Source organism: Lonchura striata, chromosome 13 (assembly GCF_046129695.1).
Source record: "Lonchura striata isolate bLonStr1 chromosome 13, bLonStr1.mat, whole genome shotgun sequence".
Lineage (NCBI taxonomy): Eukaryota > Metazoa > Chordata > Aves > Passeriformes > Estrildidae > Lonchura > Lonchura striata.
Genome location: NC_134615.1, coordinates 11,582,794 through 11,609,400, shown reverse-complemented (window position 1 = coordinate 11,609,400; position 26,607 = coordinate 11,582,794). Strand labels below are relative to the sequence as shown.

The following is a 26,607-nucleotide window of genomic DNA, read 5'->3' as shown; positions in this document are numbered from 1 at the left end:
GTTTTCAAAACTGTGGTATGCTATATAAGATGGATGTACAGTAAAGAAAAGGGAATAAATTTGAAATGCTGACCTTAGGAATTTCCTGTCTTTGATACTTACTGGTGGTTTTGAGGTTATACTAACACCAGCTTCCCACTACACGCATGTAATTTGTATTACACCAATTCGATGGTGTTTATTGTACACATAATGACATGTTGATATACTTTCATTTCTACTCCAAGTCATGTTAGGACTCCTTACACCAAACATAACTACATAGGAAGGTCAGAGATAGGAAGACAAAGCTGCTTCACATCAGTTTCTTCCCTGATTCTTTTAAGCTGGTATTACTGGATGAGCAGGGACTGTTTCTTAGGAGGCTTTTGTATACTGTTTATCACAGGTAAAACATGTATTAAAATAAATATTGTTTCCAATACATAACTTTGAAGTATATCTGACAAAGTGATGTTTGCTTTATACTCACTTTGCCCTTTGAATACAACTCCACATTCCTAGAAGTTCAAAGCTAAGGTGACAAGAAGACCCCCATACAACAAAAGACAACATTTGTTTGTCTACTTCAGTCAAGCTTTGTTGTTTCATTCTAAAATCAACAAGAAATGAAAAGGTAACCTTCATAACAAGGACAGTTACACTGACAGTGGTTCTCCATAGCTATTAGACACACCTGATCTGCGCCAGTGACTTGTTCTTCACAAGCACAGTTATAACCTGATAAAAACTTCTGCAAAAGAGGCTTTTGCAAACCCTCCCAGTCTTGCTCTAAGGAATGAAAGTTGGGCTGGTATGACCCCTAGCTTTCTTGGGACAGTGAACAGCCATTTGGGAAAAAAAATCCACTCCTGTTATCACACATTCTTTTAAATGTTTAAAAGCATACGATGGCCAAAAGACTTCTACAGTTGTCTTTTATCTGCTGAGGGTTAGCATCCCAAATGACAATGGCACGGCAGACTGCATTAGGCACAGCACATGGCAGATCCTGCAGGAGGTGGCTATTCCCTGGCACAGTGCCCTTTGTTGGGTTTTCTGTCAAAACAAAGTGTCTTACAGAGCATTCCCTCCTTTCCACCACCATGCTCCTGCCACTGGCATCAGCACAGAGCTCCGATCCCAGCTGGTGCTTCAGAGAGGAACAGCAGTTACCTTTGCTGCCAGGAGCAGCCCTTCCCCTGGTGGGGCTAACAACCTGTCTGGATGCACAGTTTGTGTGTTCAGATAGGAAACTTTCACTTTAATGTATAATTTATGTAACAGAGGAAAAAGTGTGCACTGACAAATCAGTCTTCTCAAAAAACAAGGGTTCAACCATTGGAGAAGGAGGGGATACATCTTGCAGTACACTCCTTGGGAGAGTTTAAATACTGTATGCCAGAATTTATCCTCTTTGAGCTTCACTGACCTTTGATCTGAAGAACTTATTGGCCTTGCTGCTTCAGGGAATTATCCTTTGAAATCAGTTACTCATTTTGGAGCTCAAATGAAATAGGGAAATCTGGTGATCTCATCCTGATGTCAAGTTTTGTTCAGCAAAGAAAAATTAAATCTATCTGAGGAAACTTTAAAGGCCAATATGGAGATACTAAAATAATATTTACAACTGATCAAATAATGTGTCTGTGCATATATCCCCACATGCCTCATCCAAACACAATGAACATTTAAAAATACATACTGTTTGGTCTGAGAAGAGAAGGAGAAGCGTTTGGTCTCTTGCTGCTATACTTAGTTTTGTCTATTGACATGTGCTCAATTTCGTGAGGGATACAAACACATGCAGAGCCTACTTATAAATAAAATGAGAATGTCTGCTCAGGACAGTTAAAACTGGCAGCCTGTAAACAGAGATCCACCAGTGAGCCGCATGCCAAGGTTTCAGATATATTCACAATGTGAACTTCCTTTCAGCTCTGCCAATGATATTAAACCAGACCAGACAAGATAGTTATCTCAAAAGACTGTGGAGAATTAATAGACTTGTGTTTCCAAAGTCTAGGCCATCAGAATTAGGTCTGCATACAATACATCATCTGTGCAAAAATACTTACTTACCTCCCTGCTCAGATAACAAGTCCTGACAAAAAGAACGTGCTACATAGACAAATAGACAGAAAAACATACCCTTGTTGTGGGAATCCACAACTGGAGGGAAAAAAAAGTATATGTATTGCCTCTCATGGGAATAACCATATGCTCTCAAAAACAATGTTCCCTAACAGAATGTTTCATGAATTGAAATATTGCATATGTTTTCTTTATTATGTTCCTTTCTTGTTCATTATTAATGGTCTTGTATTCACTTCTATAACCTTAAGACACTATTAAAATGGGTCTGGACAATATTTGAAATTGGAAAGACAATAAAGGAAAAATATTAACTTGGAAAAATTGTGAAATACCATTCTTTCACGAAAAACAAACTGACTGGCTTAAGTGTATTAGCAGATGTTTCTCCCTACAATTGTTAATTACTACCACCCAATTGCTCATAATTGAAGTGGAGGAGGAAAAGAGTAAGAGAATGAACACCAGTTTAAAAATATTAAGACTCATCCCAGAAAAATTAAGTTTTTTTTTTCATGGTTTGGGTTTTTTTTTTTTTTTTTTCATTCCTAAGGAAAGGGGGCAATAATTCAAAATGCTGTTTAGGAATCAACAAAATATCCCAGAAATGAGGTAAGCCAATTGCTGTGCTCTGTGTATTGAATGAAGTTAGAATAGTAAACTTCAGGCAGAAAAAATATCTTTCTCTTGCCTCTATCCTGGATCTGACAAAAAGGGAGAAAAAATAAAACACCAAAATAGAGCTGCATTCAGGTGGAAAAAGTGAGCATTTAAACTTTCACCCTCACTCAGGTGGCATGTCTTCCCATGTTTCTCAAAGGCTCTTTCCAGCAAAGGACCATGTACGTTGTCAAATGATCTGCCTTCTCAAATAAGGGCAGCTTCACTCTAGTTTTCAACCATACTTTGCATTTTTGTCAGATGGGTTAACAGGATCTTGAGGCCAGAATCAAAGGGTGCGACTCAGATCAATGTCCAAGTCCAGGCTACCAATCCAAATCTTGCACAGCAGTTAGGAGAACTCAGGATAAAATAGACAACTTCAGAACCTCTTTGGAGGACAGCCATTCCAAAAGGTACATGTTGTTGCATCACCTTAACCCAAAAAGCAGAACTATGGGAGAAGCTGTGTAATTCCACAGTGGTGAATTATGACTGGGCATTACAGTGATGCCTTAACCCTATCATAACATCAGGGTCGTTACTGAGAGAAACCAGAGTAAAGGCAAAATTGGAGAATTGACAAAATACCACCTGTTAAAGTCAGCACCTGCCACACATGAAACCAGACCTTTGAAGTGTAGTATTATTAGGCTTCCTCTCATTTTGGTTAGACTGGATTCCACAGCAGTTCCTTAAAACTACTACCAGAAGCAAAGGAACAGAATTATCTGTACATGGGGAAAAGAACAACAAACCACACACTAGAACCTGAGATGTGTGGGGGAGTAGGATAAAAGCAAAATTTAAAAATTCCCTATTAAGACAAGGAGGGGAAGTTATAAGCACTTGTGAACAGTCAAACTGAACTTCAGCAGCAGTATTTGACTGGTGGGATTGAGCATCCAAGAGCTGGCCAGGCTCAGTAGTGATATTCCTACGGACATCAAGAGGGTCAGGGTTTCCCCTCCAATTTACAGACCTAGCAGATGCAGCAGGATTTACAGACTATGAGAACCAAAGGGATAGAAAAATAATTCATTTCATTGTTTTATCTGGGTCTCTGATGTCTGAGTTATCTGGTTCTGCCAACATTTTTCTCATTGCAAACATAATAAACATTCATTCATAACTGACATTCCTCACTGACTGTGCAACAACCCGAGCAATAACAACCATGTTTGAAAGTCTAAATTGAGGAGAAGTCCTTTAATTAACAATTACATTCACATTCAGATTTCACTTTTAAGTTCTCCTGGAGGCCATGGATTAGGAAACATCATCCCCATTATGCACACTTTGTTTTATTCTACTGATTTGATTGAAATCTTCCTGATGGAGATAACTTTGCTTGAGCAAAGGCCCTCTTCTCCAGTGGCAAATGAGCACAGGGAGAAGGGGATCAGGGAGGAACATTCCCGTTCCACAGCCACCAGAACAAGCATAGAAAAACAGGCTCATCCTGGGTCAGTGCCAGAAGCACGTATTTAGCCTTCCCTGACTGAAAGCTGAAGCTGATGAATTAGACACACCCTTCAAAACAACAAAGATCAAGCTGCCTTCTCTGAAACTTACTGTAGGAAAATTAATTGTCCATTTTACATCCAGTGCGACAAGTCAAAACCAATTCAGAGGGAGCTGTACTAGCAGTGCCTCCTACCAATCTGGGATGGGTATTTCACCTGAAAATATGGAGGGAACCCATGTTCTATTTCATGGTTTCTTGTTGACAGTCAGAACACAAATTAAAGGCTCAACTGCAAACCATAGAGGAACAAAAGAGTCACAATGTCACAAGGCCTACTGCCAGCACCTGACCAGGAGGAGACAGAGCACAGGGGCAGTGACTCAGACCTTGTGACGGCTTGCAAAAAGAAGAAAAAAAGAAAACCCAACCCAACCAAACCAAAGCCCAACAAATATAGACAACCAAAATATGTTTTAAATATTCAGGCATGGTTCTAACTGACAAGACACTACTAGGATAGTAAGGAATGGCTGAACTTAAATTCACCCAAAAATTCAGAGAACAGTTTCTCTCCTCAATAAAATGTAGTCAAACTCGCAGGTCTATGCAACACCACCACCCTTAAAGGTTCAGTTCCTTTGCCAATCCCAATAATTTGACAATTCTAAGTAGAAGTATTTAGAAACTTTGAAGCAGATTCACAGGTTTCTATCTAGGTCTGGCATTTTTGGTTTGGTGGTTTTGGGCTGGTTTCTATTTTGGCTATTATGCTGGGGAGAGGTGGGTGGATTTTTTTACTATTTCCCTACAAAAAAGTTTTGTACTAAAGATGCAGATAACAAAAGACAATATGGTATCTCTCTGCTAGCCAGGATGTAACTCATAAATGCATAAACACTAAACCTACATTTCCCACACTCTATCTGGAGTGAGTTTGCCAAATTTTGCCAGATTATGATTCCCTTTTCCAATTAGTTCCCCAACTGGCTGTATTTCATCAACAGAAACTGCCCGATTAAATGCCTTACTTGACCATCTTCACCCAAAACACTTTCATGTTCAGTTCTCAAGCTTCAAAATACCTTTTGGATGAAGATCAGACAGCACTAAACAGAATTACTAATTAATTAAGCAAAGTTAAATTTTAAACACTGTTTGTTGTGTTAGCCAAAAGCCTGAACAGAACAGTCCTTTTTTTTCCTTCCTCATTGGAGATCAAAGAAGATAATTTCTCATTCCCCACCCCTAGCTTAAAAAAAAAAAAAAAAAAAAGAAAAAAAAAAAAAAAAAAAAAAAAAAGAAAAAAAAGGAAGATGAAAGCAGGGAAGAATCTCCATAAGCTTTGGTCAGAATAGTTCAGGATGATTCCTGTAGAAGCAAGATTTTTGTTTGATCAGTGGACATATCAAAACACACATGAACAGAAAGCAATCTGTTGTATCATTTAACAAGAGTAAATGTTCCGTAAGTGAAAACTGTCAGTGTCATATGGACCACTTACTACTTTCTTACAGTATTTTATGTCCCAAGGCCCTGAATGGGCCTGTGAGATGTTGAATTCAGTTACTGAACAGGGACAGATGGGGACATCAACTATTCACTTGTGACTTATAACAAAAGAAAAAAGACCTCTCTTCTCTAAAGCTGGTCCTACACTGATTTTTGTTAGTAACTGCTAACAATTTTGCTTTTAAAAAATCAATTCTCAGTGTAAGTTGCAGACATACACATTCATATAGAATTTTCTATTTCAAATTTCCTTTGCCATTGGCTCTTTGGATTTTTTCCCCCTGAGATTCACAAGAGAAGGAAATGAAGAACCCAGCCCCTGCATAACCCTTTATTCAAATGAAGACTGAGTAGGTAATGTTATTAATAATGCAGTCTTTGATAGTAACTCACTCTCATCTAACTTACTTCTTCAATAAGAAAAATATGTTTCCACCACCTTTGCTGTGATAACAGGGCCTCAGAGGTATCTGAACTGTAATTTTCAATTCATCAGAATTGCTTCCCATGAGGATGAGTGTCACTCTGACCCTCACAGAATTACCCTGTTATAGAGAGCAATGTTGTCAACTTATGTTGCAACATTATTTTGGCTGTGATGAATTGTTACAGATCTGACAACTCTTTAATAGTTAATATTCAGTAGCAGTTCAGTGTTCCCATCCTCAGAGTCATATCTATTACCTTGGGGAGGGCGAGGAGAATGGAGACTGATCCACAGACAAGAGAAAAGCATTTTTGTGATTAATCTTAGTAGTCCAGCATATACATGTGCATGTATGTCCCTTTCCCTTTTCATATTTCTGCATGGGTGAGGAATGGTACTGAGATGATACATCATACAAACTGCTAAACATGCAGAGAAATAAATTTCATCGCAGCTTGACCCAACCACCTGAAGTCTGAAGAGCACACAGGATCTCACACAAGGTCTGCTCTTGGTAATTAGTACAGCCTAAGGACCTCAGCCACAGATGGAAGCCCACATACTGCTCAAACACAGAAAAGGAGATGGTTTGCAGCATGATTTGGAACACCCTTTCAGGGGGAGCCAGCCCTTCCTGTTGCTCCAGAGAGCCCACGCCTCTGCAACTCAGGATTCAGCTTCCCACTTTGAGCTATCCCTCAATATCCTGTAATATTCTCCTGGACACTGTCACTGTGAATTTACCCTCAGAAGTAGCATCCTGAATCTGGGCAGCAATAATTACGTGCCAGAGGGGCTGGGCAGCTGTCCCTGCAGGGCACAGGAGCCTGGCACAGGGCAGCTCCCAGGGGTCCTGCAGGAGCACAGGGAATGGGTTGGTCTGAATCCCCCTTTGCCAGCCATGTCCTACCACACCTGGATTGGCTCCACTCTCTTCAAAGGCTCCTTGAAACAGCAAAACAGGGTCTGCAGCACCACACTTCAGCTTTATGCCTCCACATCCTTAGGATGGACTGTAACTCCCTCCTAAAAATATCTTTCATGTACAGAGTCCAGGGCTGCCTTGGCTTCCCTCAGCAGTTCCTGTGCCAGCACGGAGCCCTGAGTGCAGCCCCGGCTGCCAGGCACAGAAATGCTCCCCACTCCTCCAGAGCCCTCTGAAAATTCCTTGGGTAACAGCTCTTTTACTTCTGGATATTTCAGTTTACAACTACCATTCTTTTCCTCTCTTTCTGTTACCTTTACAGTTTTAAATCCTTTTTGGTACAAAGTTGAGAACTCTGGATGACGTATTTTATTGGTGAAAGGACCTGCCTGGATTGCTGGATCATATTTATAAAGCAAGAAAAAACTGATTGCTGGTAGTTTTTTGGCTTTTTTTTTTTTTTTTTTTTTTTTTGGTAGACTGGGGGTTGGGACTTTCCATCTAACAAGAGCAGCTGGACTCTAAGCTCTTTCAAGAGCAGAAATGTTGCTTCAGGTTCATTTCCACAACCCCACAGTGCTGCATTTATTATTTGCTTTTACTCACAAACTAGTTGCGGTTACAAAAAAAAGCTTGTCTTCCAAACAAATGACATTTTATCTCTTTCTCCACAGGAGAATAAGGTTGACTGCTACTTGTGCTTTGAGGTTTGGATATGATTGAGATGAAACATCTGTTAAGAAAAAAAGGTGTGGGGGGACTTTTTTCTGCTAAAAATATCATGCCTTTTTTTTCCACCAAACTTGAAACATGTGATGAAATTCAACTTTTAAAATATAACCCTGGAGCTACTTGAAACTATAAAAGTCTCCTCAGTATCTGAGGCAAGTCAGAATTTCCACTGTTCAAGCTGGGCTTTTATGAAGAGCAGACTTTAGAAAAACCTGTAATCTGTCTAGGTAACAAAGGGCACTTGTTCTGCCTGGTGAGGTAAAACTTTGGGTTTCTGTAGCTACTGCAGCAGAAGTGGAGTTGAAACACAAAAAATCACCCTGATACACACTTTGAATTTGGAACAGCAACTGGCAAAGCAACATGCTTGTGATGGAGATTGCCTCCACAGCTCAGCATCTACACACCCCAGTGTTTGCAAGGTTCAGAGGGTTGTTGTGGCTAAACTTATCCAGCACAAGGCTCAGGCTTCTGTCCGACTTTGCATCCATCAGGCAGGCCATCTGTATAAAACAACTGCTCCTAAACTCAGTCCCAGAAATGCAAGAACTCTTCAATCCTGTCATAATATGTGTCCACACTCCAAGACATGAAATCCCTATGATCAGGATAGAAGGGCCTTATCAGAATCATGCACGTGGCATCTAAACCAAAACCTCCTGCAGAAAGCTACCAAAACCCAGCAAAGGCAGCACTCAAGCTCTGTTGCCTGGCTCTGCCACAGGCCAGTGAAACACAAGACAACTCGCAACATCAGGAATATTTGGGAGTTGCAGCAGGACATATTGCCTATTAAATGCAGTGTTGAAGGTTTCTAAAAATGAGCTAAAAATGAATGCAGTGTTTCATGTAAAGGCAAGGGATCTGAAACATATATGTTGTCTTCTGAAATATCAAAGGCCAAAACTTCTTTCAATTATAAGGGCAAAAACTGGAATAATTCTAGGAACACCAGCATGAGAGTGTTATCTAGTCCAAAATCTTTGACTGGAAATATGCACTAGCTTCACATGAATAAAAAAAATAGAAAATAGAAAAGAAAAGAGAGAGTCACAAGAGACTCAGAGAAGAATGGCATTTTGAATCACATTTCAAAAATATGTTTAATAAAACCTCCATGAACTGTGGTCAAAGCTACAAGAAAAATAACTGGTAATAATCGTTGCTGGGAAATTAAAAGTAGAAAAGGACCTTTGTTCAAGCAGAATAAATGAAACCACTGGTATTCATCATGTTTCCAGAGAGATTGTTTTCAAACTCCTGACTTGTTCCCATATTTCATTCTTTGTTCTTGGTGGTGGATGTCCTGGGGCAAAGTTGAAGCACATTATTACGCTGCTGCCCATGTACAGAATGCAGCTTTATCTGTGCCACAGACAGGGGCTCCTCTCTCACAGGTGCACCCCCTCCCCAGGCACTGCTGAGCTCATCCCCAGCAGTGCTGAGGCAGGGGAGCAGGGCTGGGGCAGGTTTGCCAGCTGTGCCCACAGCTGGAGCAGAGCTGAGCACAGCCTGCCTTGCTGTGTGACAGCGACCCAGCCCAGCCCCAGGCAGCAGCCAGTGAGCCCCCAGCACTGAGCCAGCCCTTTCAAGCTGCACGGACAAACCACAAGCCCCACATCCCTGGCATCCATTTCCCAGTCCTGCCACAGGGTCCCTTCCCTCGACACCAACACTGACACTCAGGCCAGCCTCCTGCCCAACACCCACCACGATGCCTCACTCACCTTTGGGATGCCAAAGGAAACCCAAGAGCCCTCCTGCCTTTGATGAGATCTCCCTGAGCTACACCCTTTTGGCCTTCTATTCTTCTGCTTCCCACACACACCCTGATGGTCTGGGTCTCACATGCTACGAGAGAAGCAGCTTGAGAGATCTGTAGATGTAGATTTATCAAGAGGTGACTTTTTGCCTCCTAGCAAACTAGTTCATGACTATTCCAGAGCTGAAATTAAAAGAATATTCTTATTGTTAATTGATTATTTTTTAAATCACCACTCAGGTAGAGCATTAGCTTCTCCACGGCAGAAGGAAAAGTTGCCAGTCTTAGATAGATGGAAAGAACATGGAAAACCAATATTATTATAAATACCATGCACATAATATTATTTTAAAGCTTTCCATATTTAAGATATTCATTAAGGATCAACTCTGCCTTTTTTTTTTTTTTTTTTTTTTGAGGTGCTTGTTCACTTCCCTATTAACATTTGGCTTTTTTCAGCTATCATAAAGAATACAGACCACTTGTAAGTTTGGAAGGCTTTCCTGAGTACCATATTTTGTAATTCTCTCTCTATCATATTCTAAGGGACAGACATGGTTGCAGAAAATACCAAGCTTCATTCTCAGCCTTGCTATTCTGCTCCTGAACCAAACATGCAACTTGCTTATGCTCAATGTAACAACTTTCCAGCTGTGTAGAATGAACTGAACACAGAGATCACTGTGAAACTACTACTTACAGCAGTTATGATCTCGCCAGCCTAATGCAGAGGATTCTAACTCAGAATATACTCAAACCATAGACAAAACACATCATCTATCACAGCCTGTCAGGCAGCACCAGTAGGAGCTGGTGGGTGTCAGCTAAAGAGAGCGACCTGCCCTGTGCAGGAGCACGCGGGACACGGGGAGGAGAGCACGTGCTCTCCACACAGCAGCAGCCCAGCATGAGGAGGAAAGCTCACCTCTGAGGTGTCCTAACAGCCCACTTTTCACTGCCTTTCTGTGCTCTGCTTGCCAACATGGGTGGGAGCTGTTAGACACACTGTAAAGGTTCATTTGGAAACACCTGGAGACCACTAACTCATTACACGCAGGCCATGGGCAAGCGTTGGATGGCAACAGTCTTTCATCACTACTGACCTGGCTGCACTTGAAACAGCAGCTCCAGAAGTAAAAGCTTCTGATCCAAATACCAACCCCCCTCAACTGGAACAGCTAATGTTAAGAAACACTTGTACAATTTTATATTTTTTTTAAATTTTTTTTTTAAAGTGCCTCATGCCGTAAGATTTTCCTCCCACTCATGGCAAGCAGCCTACCTGCTTCTTATAATTTCCTGGATCTGTGCACAACCACAGGAAAACTTCTGCTAATCCTACCAGTCTCATGTTCTTTGGTGACTTTTATTCTAACTGCCAAACTAAGCAGTTTTCTCTTGGCACTCTCCCCTGCTCCTTCCTCCCCACACCCCCACGTCCTTCGCTGCTCCTTCCAACCCACAGTAACCAGCTTATCAGCTGCCAGCCTCAGCAGGACCTGCTGCTTGTCACATACTGGTGGCTGCTGCCAGTGGGTCACCCTGTGGCCAAAGACATTTTTAAGAGTTGTTCCATGTCATATTGAGTAGTAGGAAAGGATACAGCAGAAACCTCTTGGGAAGTGAAAAAATACAGCCAGTGAGCAAGCGATCAACAGCCTGAGGTGATCACATAGCATATACTCATGTATGGCAAAACTATGGTAAGTGCATAGGATTAGCAACAAGTCCTTAAAGTGCAGAGCTCCCATATAACATCCCACAAGGCTGACCACAAGAGCACTTTTAAGGTAGAATTATTAACACTCTATTTGCAATGTCAGGGATAAATAGACATTCTGTTTAAGAACCTGAGAGAGAAGGGACCATCATTTTCTGCAAAGCACCAAGCCTGCATTAATAGTACCATACAGGTAGTAACAGTGGTGCCAACATAAAGAAAATTTGCCTGTGTCCAAGATGCAATCTATGCCTTTTCTATAAATACACTGGAATTTCATGTACATCAAATAAAAAAAAAAAATTAAGCTTTAGAAAATTAATAACTATTATAACTGAAAGCATTAACTAGTGAGAGGAATGCCATTTGAAATAACTCCCTTTTATTACCTACTCACAGCACAACTCAGAACAATAAATTAATCAGAGTTAAGAGATTAACTAAGTATGGTAAGAAGTGTCTCCCAAGCTAGAAGAAGGTCAGCTAAAACTAGCTAAAATGCTTGTTGAAGTTTTCATTTGCTGACAAGTTTATAAACAATTTGTGCTCAAATACCATACCATACCATACCATACCACACCACTGTTCCTCTGAGCTGACAACCTGACAAATATTCTTCCAATTATTAATTTTAGAGAAAACTCCAGGAACTAAAGCCTTCACTGAATCTTTCCTGAATGGAGAGAGAGAGGAAAGGGAGTAATCTCACACAGCAGCAGCCCCACTGTGGGGTGCATTGGGGAAGGATGCTGCCCCATGCCTCCCCTGCTGCTGCAGCCCCAGCCAAGGCAAGCATCCCCCTGGAAGCCAACACGCTCCATCACTGGGATGTCTGGGATCAGATGGAAGGGGAAGCACATGCAGCTGGGGGTCCAGGCAAGCTGTCAGAGCTGGGCATAAGATCAACAGCCTTAAACCACCAGTTCATTTTTTGTTATTGGTTCCTTGTTTGCTTATCAGTTCTCATTAAAGTACAAAATAACACAGCTCCTCATGCTGGAGCACTGCTAACCACACCTCAGCTCCCACTTCACCACAGATGCTGGGGAGGAAGACATGAAGGACAAACTGCACACAGAAATAAAATGTTGAAAAACATATAACAATGTTAAGAATATAATGAATTACTTTTCTGTTTTGCTGAATACAGAACGCTTTAACTGTAGGTTTAAAAATTACATAATGGCTTGTAAATATGTGAAAAGTGCAACAAGTAGCTTTTTTACAGATCTGCTAGATTTTTTTTCAGCAACAAGATGTTCTTTGAACTCTGCTGGAGGGCTTTCTAATATTAATGGGCAAGAAGATGACCTGAATAATTTGTCCTTTCTGGTACCAGAACAGGGAACATCTTATATCTAGGGATTTAGATACATCTGTCTTAGGAATATATATTAAAAATTGGGTTTGTTGATTCAGGCCAGGCTCTGTCACTACTTTCATCAGGGCTTTGGATATCATGTTCACATAAGGCACCAGAAAGGTTTGGATCTTCTCCAGTCTTCTGTTGAGAGAATAATAATCAAGACATCACCCTTGGCTGACAAATGAAACAGGGAACAGATTGCTATCAGTGTTAAGAGGCAGCTCCTCTGACAGCTCCAGGACAAGTCTGATCTCAAGAGATGTGAGATTTCTGATTAATAGAAATACTTAGGTCACACTTTTCAAGAGAACAGTGACATGAGAAATCACATTATTGCACAAATATTTGGGACAATAGGTTACGTATCAAGGTGAAGCTCAACACTTCACTGTGAACTCCAAAAGGCAGCTGTATCCCACAGGGCTACAAAGAGCTTATACTGGGACAAGAAGAAATCACCCCTTCATACATCAGGATTGCATCAGGAGTTCCTTCCTGAGCTGAACTTTCTGAAGTTTTTAAAAGATCAAGATGGAGAAATCCCAGCTCATTTCAGAAAGACATGGAGTGGTCAAGATAAGAAAGCTCTCCTGGTCTACAAGTTTTAGCTGCAAAAATTTCTAAAGGGGTCCATGGAAAGGAGGTGAAAAAAGTTCTGGAAAACAAGAGCAGGACTCATGAACAATTCATTAGAAGCTTACTTATGCCTAGAAGAGTTGAGGGAGAACTGGGATGTCATTATTGAGCACACAGATCGCAGATGTTTTTCTGAACCACATGCTTGTCTCCATGGCAGAAGAGAGACTTGCTGCTTGATCCTGCACTCAATTCCTGACTGCCATTTTAGCTTCTCCACCAACATGAAATGGGAAATATCTCCTATGTCTGTGCTAGGTTTCGTGACTTCCAGAGCCACCCCCAGTCATTCAGTTCTGGTAACCCAGAACTGGAAGATAAAATGGGAGATCTTTTACCCTACATGTGAAGGGTGATGAAGCAAAAACTGCAGGACAAGGAAGTTTGAGCATGAGATGTTCCTACACAGCCACAGCAGACTGCACAAGTTCTCCAAGTCTGGCAAGGGGAAAGCTCTGAAATGCACTGGGAAATCACCTGGAATGCAAGCTGCAAACAAACCCACTGAAGAACCTATATCCGGCATTTCCAATTGTTGTGTTATTAACAAAAGAGGAAGAAGGGAAACAGAGTAAGAGTAATACTAGACCTAGGTTTCCATTGGTGTCCCTTTCTAAGGAATCAGTCTCTCAACTGACCACATAAGAGAAAATCCAAAAATTTCAATTTAGCAACTTGCCCAGCAGCAGAATCAAAGGCAGGTGGTGGATATAATAGACCATGCTGGTCAAACCGTTTCTTTCTGCACAGCACTCAATAACAGAGTTGCTGCTATTGAGTTCTAACCTCTTGTCATGCAGCAACACTGAGTCAACAATCCGCTCTCATGGCTTAATGCTTTTGATGTTTACTTTGTTCTTTGTATAGTTCAAAAGAAAGCACTAATGCACCAGTCCTCTTACCAAATACAATCTTAATCCCAGAATCCCGAGCCTTTTGCTGTTGGCCAGTTAAGTCTGTTAAGACGAAAGGATTTGATCAAGCTTTACATAACAACACAGAAGTTAAATCCAGCAAAGAGAGTTCTTTTTATCTGTACTGCTCAGACAGCTAAGAGGAGGGGAAAAAAGAGAGAGAAGGAAAAAAAAAGGTAATGAACTTGGCTATGTAAAACAAAATAAGGAATTCAATTATTTCTCTTATTGCCACTTCGTCTTTCCAGTGAGAGTCTTTTAAAGAACTCAGATTTATTCTCCAATAAAGTTCCTGAGGGAGAAGGCTCTAACTTTCCCCTAAACCAGAAGTGTGGAACTTCCTATGCTTTTTTTTCAAATCTGAGAAATGTTTCTTTTTCATCCCTACCATGTATTTATGAAGACAATACAGTTCACTGATGCATGGTATTTGGCAGAGCATGGTATTTACCATTGTCCTCTCTGAGCTTAGTCTAACCAACCATTTTTTGGGTTACAGATCCCTGTCTCTGAAGCTTTTGGTGATTTTGATGTTATCTTATGACACACAAGCATATAATCACGTAGCACATGTGTTATACCAGTACATATGTAAAAATCACTAGGCAGAAAAATAGAGGCAGAACAACAATTTTAGATGCAAAGATCAATCTATGTTCTAGAATATTAATTACATTTCCCCACAGGAACATTTCTGTGCAGAGCAGAGGTAGCACAGTTGCCATCTTGTACCAAAGAATTCAATCTGTGCCCTATCAAAGATCTCAAATCATGTTTCAGCTTCACTTTACCTAATATCACAATTTTATGCTAGTACTAGCACAATCTTTAAAGTATAATGCAAGTATAAAGGATGCTTTAACACAATGATTGTTGTATTGTCTGACAATTATAAGATTTTCAATATCTGAATGAAAGAGGAAGTGGTTAACACTGCCCCCAGCATGGAAAGCACAGCCTGGAGATCTGAGAGCAGAAGGGATGAAGAGCAAGCTTTGACAACTTGCATGCATTGCTGAGCACAGGGCAGGAAGGCAGGAGCAGTCCTCCTCCTCCCAGCTGGAAAGATGCCACAGAACAACTCTTCCATGGTGACAGCACACAAAGGATCGACCACTGCTGGTATCTAAATCTGGTCTTTGCTACTCAGCTATCTCATAACAAAGGAGATTCATCAGAAGCAATAAGGTGAAACTGCTGAAAGATTGAAATTACAGTTACCTAAAAGGCTTTTTAAATTCCAATAAAAAGAATCTTGTTGCTGACTAGTTTGAAAATATTTTATATTGAACATTATGTTTGCTATGCAAGATAATGCTACACAACAAAGAAAGAAATAATTAGAGGCAAGGAAAGATAGAATGAGACAAAGAAAATGAAATATTCACCTTGCTGACATTTAATATGCTGTCTGAAGTAGTTTCTCCTATAATTCTAAAATTAAAATCCTACCTTATGTCCTACTAAAGAGAGATTGGAAAACTGTGGTGAAGGTAAATACAAAACCACTCAACAAACACTGACTCCATCATGGCAAGTATAGTTTGCCTTTGTGATAAACAGTAGCCTACAAGCACGAACCAAAATTAAGTTCTTATGTTATGGCACATACAATACATGAAATCTTTGTAAACTAGAGATGAGAGGAACTTGGAGTCCCAAAATCACAGTATATTAGCACACTGTAAAGGTAAGGAACTGGAAGGCAGACATTCTTAACAGAAAGTCTTTCACATTCTGTTTAAACAAAAGCTTCTAATACCAGAAACAAATTATTGGATTATAAAAGTATAGAAATCTCCAGATTAAGCTTGACATAGCTCATTGCTCTAAATAAACTGGGCATATTGTTTCCACTAGTGTATAATATAAGTCCAGCACACAGTCCATGTTATACTCGAGAATTTCTGGTCTCATTTCCTTGAAAGGAATGAGCAACAAATGAATCTCCTGTATTCAGAACCCCCACTTGTCCCTGAAACTCAAGGTACCTCGGGTGAGTTCTCTGGCAGAATGCAGCATCCACACTCACAGGCACCAAAGGCCCTTCCCACCACAACAATGACTCCATCTCCACTGCCTGCTCACATAGCAGGAGATGAAAACTGTCTGAGGCAATAATCATTCCATTCATAGTCAAGAAAAATGTGTCGAGTAAGAGTCTCTAGTCCTTATTAGAAATTAACGTGGGAGTTTCTAAGTTTGTGTAAGCCAGAAGGGAGTGCAGTGTCCCACACAACCCAGAGATAACAGTTTCACTCATTTTCCACCTCTGCCAAGGACAGTGACATCCATCACTCCTACCAATGTCAGGAGAAGTACCTGGAGAAAATGGTGAGACCATGAATTAAAACACTTTGTACCTGTGATTCAGCTGGGTGACTTTTCCCAATACAAGTAGTAGCAGATACAGAAATAATACCCTATTTTCCATCTTAATAGTTTTGCACTCAAATGACACATCAGTAGATGAAGAACTGCACTCTAAATATATGCATTCTCTCGCTTATTTATTGACTAACTTATTCCAATACTCATTTATATTAACCAAAAAATGTTGTTCTTTAAATACCTTCTAGATGAAAGTGTTCATCACCAATAGTGTCTCTGTAGCCTTCCCCAGATAAATCCTGTTTAAAACAAAACAAAACAAATTAACTACAAATAACAATATGCACTTATTATTGCTAAAAGTCATTTATAACATGTATGAGAACACAAAGTGTTATCCAGGAAAGGAGTCAATCACCTTATTAGTGGTAGTCAATGTATTTGCTGCTATTTTACAATGCTCTGGACATACTTCTGGACAAAAATTTGGTGATGAATAGACTACACGGGAAAGAAAAAAAAGATCATATTTAAATAATTTTATAAAGTAATACTTAGCCTTTCAATGTTCTTTCAAGCAAGCAAGATTAAAAAATTCCAAATGGAAATGATAAAGGAGAAATAAGCCCTTCACTAGCCACAGAGGAATGTTATCATTCGGTTCCACCAACAAACAGAAAACTTCCGTATGCCAGAGGTCACCCAAGAAAAGCAGATAACAGATTCTGATAAGCTGCCTGAGCCTTCAGTTCTGAAATTAATGAAATTCTGTCAAGCCTAGTATGTCTAGAAAATACAGAAGCAGATGCCATAGATAGGCAGATGAATTTATCTCAGACCCAAAAAACATTTCTCCAGTGGTGCTGAAGAAAGGGCATCAGTGGGATGTGGAGGTAATGTGGAGTTACAAAGGCTCTGAAGAGCGTTCTTACTCTCTTATTAACAAACCATTCCAGCTCCATCACCCCACCCCAGCTAAACCACAAGCAATGGCAGCTATCCTCATGTCCTGACTGCTCTCAGCCATTCCAAAGCTTTGGCAGCACCACAGCATCATTGACCTTATACTGCAATTCAGCTCCCTGGAGTCTCCCCAGACACTCTCTGCCTCTGATAAAGTTACGGTGACAAAGAAGAATATGAGCCTAAAAAACTGGCATGCTGCACTCACAGCCATTCCAGCTGCATCTGCAAAAACAGACCAGCAGCACAGAGCCAGAATTCTCAGCATCAACCTGTGGGCTGGAAGTTGACCTTGGAGAGCTTTTAGTACACGATAAGGATAAGGACCTGTGAAAATTAATGTCTGGTTGTATTCATTAGTTTTATTGTTAAGGAATTTGATCATGATAAAGGCAGTTCACCTCTTTCTCTCAAAAAAGCTGGCAGAGGTTCTTCACCTTCCACATGCCCAAATGTTATTCTTTGAGATTAGTTATAACAGAGTAACTAAGCCACAAAAGCGTATCTTAGGAATTATTCAGTATCAATTTCTGCAACAGCATGTTAAAAATTAGATTTCACTAACAACACTGGATACCTAGCCCAGAAAGCCTGAAAATACTGCCGCTTCACAATCAAATCCCCTGAAGTAAAGTTAGACCTTGCAGGACAAGTGTCTCTGGGAAATGCTGGCAAACTGGCCTGGAATGCTGGGATACAGCACAGCACAATGCTGCTATAAAAGCTGACATTCTGGATTTATCTTTCCAGGTAGAACTTCACAAAAATCTACTTTTGTTCCAGTAAAAAACCTCTATGTTCCTGGGCATTTGCTGATTAACACCAATCATTACCTTAAAAACTATGGAAGGAACAGAGAATGAAAAGAAGACATAAAATGTTGGCATGACGCATCATACTGTTGCAAGAAGATTATTTTTTTAGGACCACCTAGAAGTTAATACACATTTATTTGTTTGATCAAATTCCCTCATGTCACAATTTTCCATGAAGCTGTGAGAGCATACCACTGCCTGCTCCAATAGATAATGGATAAAAATATAGATTTTCTCCAATAGATAAAAGTGACTCTGCTCTCCCACAATGCGAAATATTGAATAATTGTTTCATTTGGGGTTTTCTTGTCTTGGAATTCCCACTCTTCTTGGGGAAAAAAAAAACCTATTTTCTGTATTTCTGATCAGCAAATATGCAATGGGTAGGTACTTGTGGTGTATCTCTGAGAATGCTACCTAGATAGTAGCTTTCACCTCCTAAAATTTTAGCTAAGCAAGCATTGCATCTGGGTATTAAACACTGCCTGTTAAAATGTCATTAATCTCATGCTCTACAAAACTCACAAGTCATTAATTGTTGGGATTTTTATATGTCAAAAGACATCACTTAAAAATAAGCATACATTTGTTGATGAAAAATGCACTATCAAGTATCTCAGAGGAAAATAGTGGAAGACACAGAGTGTAAAACAGCAGAGTGAAGCATTAATATTCATTACACTGGCTTCCTTATTTCCTCACTTTTAATCATTACATGGGTCTTAAGCAAATATGTTTTATATTCCAGTCTAGTTTCACTCCTTCTCTAGCTTCTAGTTATTTAAGTTAAAGTAGTAACTTAATGCAAGCAAATTTCCAGTAAGTGTTTCTGCCTTAAACCAAATTATTATAAATTAGCACATTCTAAAAAGTGTTTTTCATGCTGCTGAACCATAATATAACTCTTAGACAGCACATAAATTGACAATCCAGCCTGAAACTGATGAGAGTATCGTTTGAACATTTAGTGACACGTTTAAGCACACTTCCTCAGCTCCCATTCAAAGGTATTCCTCTGTGGAAGATTCTGACATGTATTATCTTTGATAGACAGACATGTATCTGAGAAGGGTGTGGGCAACTCTTAAGATTCTACAGGGAAAAAATGCAGGAGACAAAAATATATACTCTCTCATTCATCTTATCATCATTAACTTTTCTGTCAAAAGAAACTGCAAGAGAGTTACCTGAATATTTTTAGCACCACTGGGATAGATGTTGCAACCTGGATAAACACCAGAATGCACCTGTCTGAGAAAAGGTTTCTGGGCACTGTATATGAACTCACACTACAGAAAAGTATAAAAGCTGAGCAAGCATCAGAGAAAACAATTCTGACTGCAGCTCATCCTGCATAATATTCTCCCAGTAACCCACACAAATTGCTTTAGAGTGGATAAAACAGTGCATCTACTCCCAGCAACCCAAATTCATTAAGTGGGCTAGAGTGAAAGAAAAGGGTCAATGGGTAAAACAGAACTCGCAGCTCAAGAAGCTCTGTTGGGAAGCAAACACTACAGCCAGGCAGGAATAGTTCCCACTGGGGACAAGCGTGCTCAGGCACAAGGAGGACACTGGCTCAAGGGGATGAAAAAGGCAGGAACAGCTCTGCACTGGGCCAGGCTCTGCCACAGGGCCCTCAGCACCCACCACAGCAGGAGCAGTGCCCAAGAGCAGCAGCAGCAACATCTGGGTCATAGGCAGCTGTGCATCACTGTCCTGACACAACGCTTTAAATCACAGCACTGCCTGCTCAAACTGCAACACTGAGTCATGAAACAACCAAAACCAGATGTACCCTGTGAAATACTACATCAATGAGGTCAGCAAGCACTTGAAAGAATAAAAAGAAACATTTACACAGAAGGATTATTCCAGCATGCCATGGCTATGGGCTGCTGGACAGGAACCCATCTAGAGTAAGTGTTTCTACTTCACCAGGAGTTTCCCAGATAAAGATGTTGGCTGTTGTTGGCTACCAACAGAGCTCCCAGTGAATGACAAAGATTCAGGCTCAAACATGTGCTTCACAACCCAGAGCAGCTGGCTGCCTGGCCTGCCCAGAAAGGACCTTGTGCCCCATATATCCCATTCTGATAGATGCTGCTGTACTCAGCTCACATTTTAGAGGGTCGGAGTGGACAGTTTATTAGTGTAACTCCCTCAGAAATGTTGCTGAGTATATACATACATGAGGGGAAAAACAACCTCTAAAAGCACCCACATCCCAGAGTTTCTATTCAGTTGGGTACAAGTCCAGCAATCATCACTCACTTCCCACCTTTCCTGTGCAATCAGACATCAATTAATCCTAACTCGACAGAAATTTTGATTTTTTTTTTTAACCTCAACTTCAGCCCTAACTGCCCTGTGCAGTCTTCTTCCTGATACAAGTCTCTGGAGATAAAGGCCAGGCACTCACTTCGGGGCTTCCAGCTACCGACTTCCTTCTCACAAGCCCTCCCAAAACGCTGCAATCCAAATACTCACCCTTTATTCTGCCTCCATCACCTTTGCTGGCTCCCTTTCTGCTTCCACCTTGAGGTTAAGCTCCTTGACCTCACCTTCCAGGCTGTGCACAGGCGTGCTTTTTGTGCTCACATCCCCTGGTCCTGCCTCCTAGTCCCTACATCCACTGTTTGCTCCCACCTTGCTCTCCACTATTACCTCCTCCTTCTCCTGGCTCTGCCTTTCCATGTCACCCCCACAACACCCAGCACATTTATGGCACGTGAGAGCCAAAGCTCCTGACAGCAACCTGAGCATGGATTTCAGCAGCCTGTGCCTGACCTAACACGGTGCTCAACACAGTTTTGCTCCAGTGTTAAGGATAGACAGATGCATCCATACATGCCAGAGATATTTCAAAGGAGTACCTTTAAGTGGGTTATCATTATAACAAGCACATTTTTAAAGCCTGGGCCCCCCTACTGCTTGTATTACATCTCAAGTCAATATTGCATTAATTAACATTTTTCTAAAAGGTGTTCCTCTTCTCAAGTAGAAACAAGTTGCTTTACCTCTCTCCCTGTTCAAACACCTTGTTAAAATACCTTGATTTGGCCTTAAGATACTTAATTTTCCACATTTTTGGCAGTAAATATGGACATATTTCCTGCTTAATGAAGTTTTTGTCAAGGAATCATATATACCTTTTTTTTTTTTTTTTTTTTTCACAATGACAAATCATCAACCAAAACCCTTTCCTCCCTATTTTTAACCATCTTACTGAAACACGGGTTTTTCTCTCTTTATTCTCATATTGGTGCAATAAAGTTTTGGAATGAGCAAAGTTGAAGAAATGCATTTCACAACAGGACTGCAAGGGACAAGATATGTGGTAATTCTAATGTGTTGTGTAGATTTTAAATGGTTTTAAAGTCATTGCCAACAAGAACACTGTGTCACCTATGCACAAACTTCAATTCTTGATAATAGAAAAAACAATCCCAAGAAACAGAGGCTCAAGAGAATGAGGGTGCCCTTTGGCCTGGCAACCAAACCACTGAGGGCCTGTCAGGTGCCAAGTGGCCATTCTGAATGTTCCAGTCTCGCTTGCAGGAAGCAAGTTTCCAAAGTAAGTCTGATTTTCATACAGCAAGTCCTTAGCAGACTGTGAAAATATGAAAACCTCATCTATTGAAGATACTTCAGGAAACCCATCCAAGTCCCACAGCAGTCATCATTTTACTCTATTTTTAGTCTTGTCCAGACTTGAAGAGAAAGAAAAAAAAGACTTTCGAAGCACACTTGATGGAAGGAGCCTTGTTCCCCTTTGGGGAATCTGAAATTTCCCATGGACTAAAACACAGCCATGTGTAACTATGATCAGCTCAATCAGGCTTTGGCACTAGGAAGCCAACTGACACCTCAAATAATGGTGTAATTCTTTATTACTACTTTATTATTTATTTATCTAATGTAAGTGGAAGCAGATAGTCAGTTATCCTCATGTCATCATTCTTTAAATACAGATTTATAGCTAGGCTTAAAACTTGAAAATTAAATAAATAAGGAAATAAATAAATAAACTGCTTGTAGTCAGACATTTGTGGAGAGGACATTGTATCAGACCAGCAGCTTCCATGCACAGGTACCTATGCAGTCAAATGTACATGAAAGTAGGTATTTATGAACACAATTTTGTGCAATCACTACTTACAGGCAAAAGAGAAGAATGTGCTTTGGGCATGCATCTGGCTCTCTTGGCATTTGGAAATGAAGACTTCATTGTAATACTCTCTTTCAAAAATGTTTGAAGATTCCTCTCATAAGCTTTTTTCAAATAAACCATACACTCCTGTATTACAGTATTCTATTTAGGACAAGAGCCTCCTTTCCTTCTCTGCTCATAATTAATCTATAAACCCAGGGCCCTGCACAGATAAAAGTATCTGTGCCAAGCCTCACTATAATGAAAATTGAAACCAGGTGAATACATGTAAGAATCAAACATATGCCATACATAAAACCACTACAGAGAAATACACATTTATGCCTTGTTTTAAGCCTAGTATTATTCTTCTACAGCATATTTCCCTTTTTCTTCTGCAATCATGAGGTCTTTTTTGAAGTTTGCCATTCTGGATAATTTAATAACAAAGATAATTCACTAGGATGCAACATTCTGTAGAGAATGCATAGACTTCTTCAGCTCACACTCGAGGAAGTCAAGGTGATTGTACTTTTTAGACCCACATTGAAATACACACTGCAACTGCAATAATGTAGATTGGTCAGCAGAAGAAACAAGCTCAACTTCCATAATGCTTTCTTACAGAAGGATTTTTCTTCCTCTACCATGCACTGAAGCATCTCAGATAAAATTTCTTCATCATATAATCACAGCAGGTAGAGTTCTTAAGAAAACAGACTTTTCCTCTGAGATCTGTGATAGATGATATTGGATAGGTTTAACTGCTGTGGCTTAGGATTTTACTGCCTTTATCTGCCTTGTTGGCCTCTGTGTCCAAATTAAGGTCCTCCTAACAGAGACAGCAGGACACAATGGGTCTTATACCACAGATACCAAAATTCATCCCTTGGGACCTTAGCATAAAGATCACACTGATCTACCAGCTCAAAAATAAAATGGTGAAACACAAATGCCTTCAGTTTGGCTGCCTCTGTTCTCTGGGAGCAGTAACTGCCAGCCATAATAACATGGCAGCACTGTTTGAAATCACACATCTGTATCCACCAATTTGACAGAACTGGCACTCCTGCAGTCTCATCTCACAGAAGTTACCTGTAGAGCAATTCCAGCTGCTGATAAAATACTCTGATAATAAAGACAGGAGGGCAAAAAACAAACAAACAAAACAACAAAACAAAACAAAAAACACTCTTAAACTCAAAGGATCATGGACTATTAAAGGCTTATGAGGCAGAAAACATCCCCAATACCTTCATAACCCTGTTCCAAGCCCTCAAATGGGTACCAGGAGCAGTTCTTGTATCATACACTTTCAAGGACAGCCCATTCACAGGAATATGAACACCAGCCTGATGAGGAAGTGAACATGGACAGCAGATGGACACTTGCACAAAAGCCTTCATGGTGGGCACCTGAATAACAAAGGAAACATGGTACTTCTTGTTCCAGGTTGCTAGCAATATGCAGTTGAACCTCTTTTGCCCAAAACAAGCACATGGACCAGGCCTTCAAACAGGATGAAACACAAGTCCTTTCTTCATATTTGTATTCTGTTTCTTTTCACCAGCCTGTGGAAATCAGGTAGTGACAACAATGAAACATGCTCTTTGCAAGTGTCTTTGTCACATCTACTGTAGTGGGCAAATGAGCATCCTCTTTCAGAGGTCAGTCACTGCAGGCTACCTGCCTGCTCATTTAACTAAATAGAAATACATAGAGGAAAAAAAAAAAAAGACCAGATATAATACCTTAAAATACTAGGAACTTTAATCCAATGTATGTTAAGACCTGTAGATATTCAGAAGATCAATTTAGGGTACACTTTTATTTAGATTATTCTAGGTCAAGACAGAACATTACTATTTTTATGATGTTTTAATCCCAGATTTTATGGATATTTATGAAATCTTGCTAGGTGTTTGCAAAGTGACATCCTCCATTAACACTATTATTGGAATTCTGTAACTATTAAGGCTTCTAATTTTAAGGTGATAGGCTAAAACATAGGTTTTCAAGGACTTCTGCCAGATAAGAGATCATATAATTGAGAGCAACTGTTAGAACAGATGTACAGAATCAGCAGCTACTTTCCTGCTGAAGGGTCCAGCCATCTTCAACTAAAAAAGAACATCAGTCTTTGAGATTAAATAGAGCTGAAATAAGAAATGACTGCTTTTTGCTATATTTAAATTCACTTTGAAGCTACATCAGAAGAATAAATGAACTCACTCTACAGATTCAGCTATTTACCTTATTTCATTCTAACTACCCTCTAATCTCCTTGCTGATTGGAAAATCAATTGTCCCTAAGATCTTATCTTCAACATAGATTATACTGAGGAACATGTCTAAAGACATGAATGAAAGAGGACAAATCTTCATCCTCCTTCTAGCCTGGAGAAGCTCAATGGCTTCTCTGAATTGCTTATTTTGGGCTTCTTCACCACAGCAGACAGATGGGCGTAGCTATGTAATAAATCTGATTTTCTGTTCAACTTCCTTTCATGATAGATTTGGTTACCAAGACACTCTGACAGGCTGAAGTGCACTGAGGTGATTGTATCTAGGCATGCACTGGGAAGTAAGCTTGTAGAAAAAGGCTACAGAGCTTGAGGACAGAATAACGTGCTGGTTTAAGATGATCACCAAGTTCAGTGGTCATTAGGGCCTTAACATGCTGCATTGTGAACCTTTCTTGTGAGAATAGCCCGTGTCTTCCTATAAGGCTCAGGTTTTCATACAGCACGAGGGCTTAAAGCTCCTCTAGAATGATAATCAATGCTCCTCTATTATGTTTATAGCTCTAAGGCTTTTCCTGCTAATGGATGACGTGTATTTATGCAGCTGGAGGAAACCTGGATTCAATAACTGCTCCACCACAGACTCACTGTGTGGTGTAGGGTAAATCACTTAAATCTCTCTGTGCCTTCATTTTTCAACTGTAAAGCAGAATTCTTGATGCCCACCTTTGCAAAGAGCTCTGAATCCGCAGGATGAAAACATTCCCTGCTAAATAATATTACCTTGTTAGGAAGCACAGGTGTGTGACCCTGGACACATATGCTAATGCTGAGCCATAAATCTGTCAACGGGAGATGCTGGCAAAACAGATGGTTCACATTCCTTTTTAAACCACCTCTTTGTCCCAAGAGCCCAGGTATGTCAACTAATCATTTTAAAACTGGTTGGGGTTTTAATGGGCCAGGAAGTCCCAGCAAAGCACAATGCCATCAACATTAAGGCTAAAAACAAAGCCAACAGGAGGAAAAGACAGACATGGAGGTTTCTTTTCTCCTCTGCGGCCTGGCATGTAGGACAAGCACCATGAGGCTCTGGAGAAAAAAATAAAATAAAAAGCAGAATCTATCTCCACACATTCCTGTAAGCAGTCCAGCATCGGTGACTATGCCTGACTGGTGACTGATGCTGAATACATGAAAGCAGACACAGGTTTTTTAATTACAGGCAATCAAAACCCACAGATGCACATCATTTAAAAACCTGATTTAGATGAACAATTGCATGCTGATTCACAGGAATGTCAGGAGGATTACAAGCAAATAAATAGTTCCCTTCCAAACATTTTCTTTTTAACTCAAGAGTTGCCTCTATTATTAGAAATTCCAATTCCCTATCTCACTTGCTAAAAATTGAGCATATGGCATTTTCCTTGAAAATGTTACTGTAGCAACAGAGGCTGGGGCAGGATTTGAGGTACAGGCTGGGCAGGCAGGAGAGAGTGCTTGGGGTGGTGGGGCAGGGCAAGGCAGCAGGCAGGGCAGGGCAGGCAAAAAGAGCAGGCAGTCAGAGCAGGCAGTAAGAGCAGGCAGTGAGAGCAGGGAATAAGAGCAGGCAGTGAGAGCAGGCAGTAAGAACAGGCAATAAGAGCAGGGAATAAGAGCAGGGAATAAGAGCAGGCAATAAGAGCAGGCAGTGAGAGCAGGCAGTGAGAGCAGGCAGTGAGAGCAGGCAGCCACAAGCAGGCAGGGCAGGCAGCTGTGCAGGCCCATCTGCCACGCACATTCCCATAAATGGAATGGCAGGGCCAGCGGGCCCACATCAAAGCATGGAGTTTAGCAGATTTCCCCTTCCCCTCCCCCTGTGTCTTTGAGACGGAGACTTCATACTCCAGAATTTAATATCTTTTTCC

General features: G+C 40.5%; 1 protein-coding gene across 1 annotated transcript in view; it reads right to left on the bottom strand.

The window, feature by feature from the left end:
- NKD1 (NKD inhibitor of Wnt signaling pathway 1) overlaps positions 1-26,607 on the bottom strand; it is a 106,260-nt gene that overhangs the window by 21,758 nt on the left and 57,895 nt on the right. Inside the window, exon 4 of the mRNA XM_031505848.2 lies at positions 16,765-16,822. Coding sequence (XP_031361708.1) covers positions 16,765-16,822 — 58 coding nt within the window. The remainder of the gene's footprint in view (positions 1-16,764; positions 16,823-26,607) is intronic.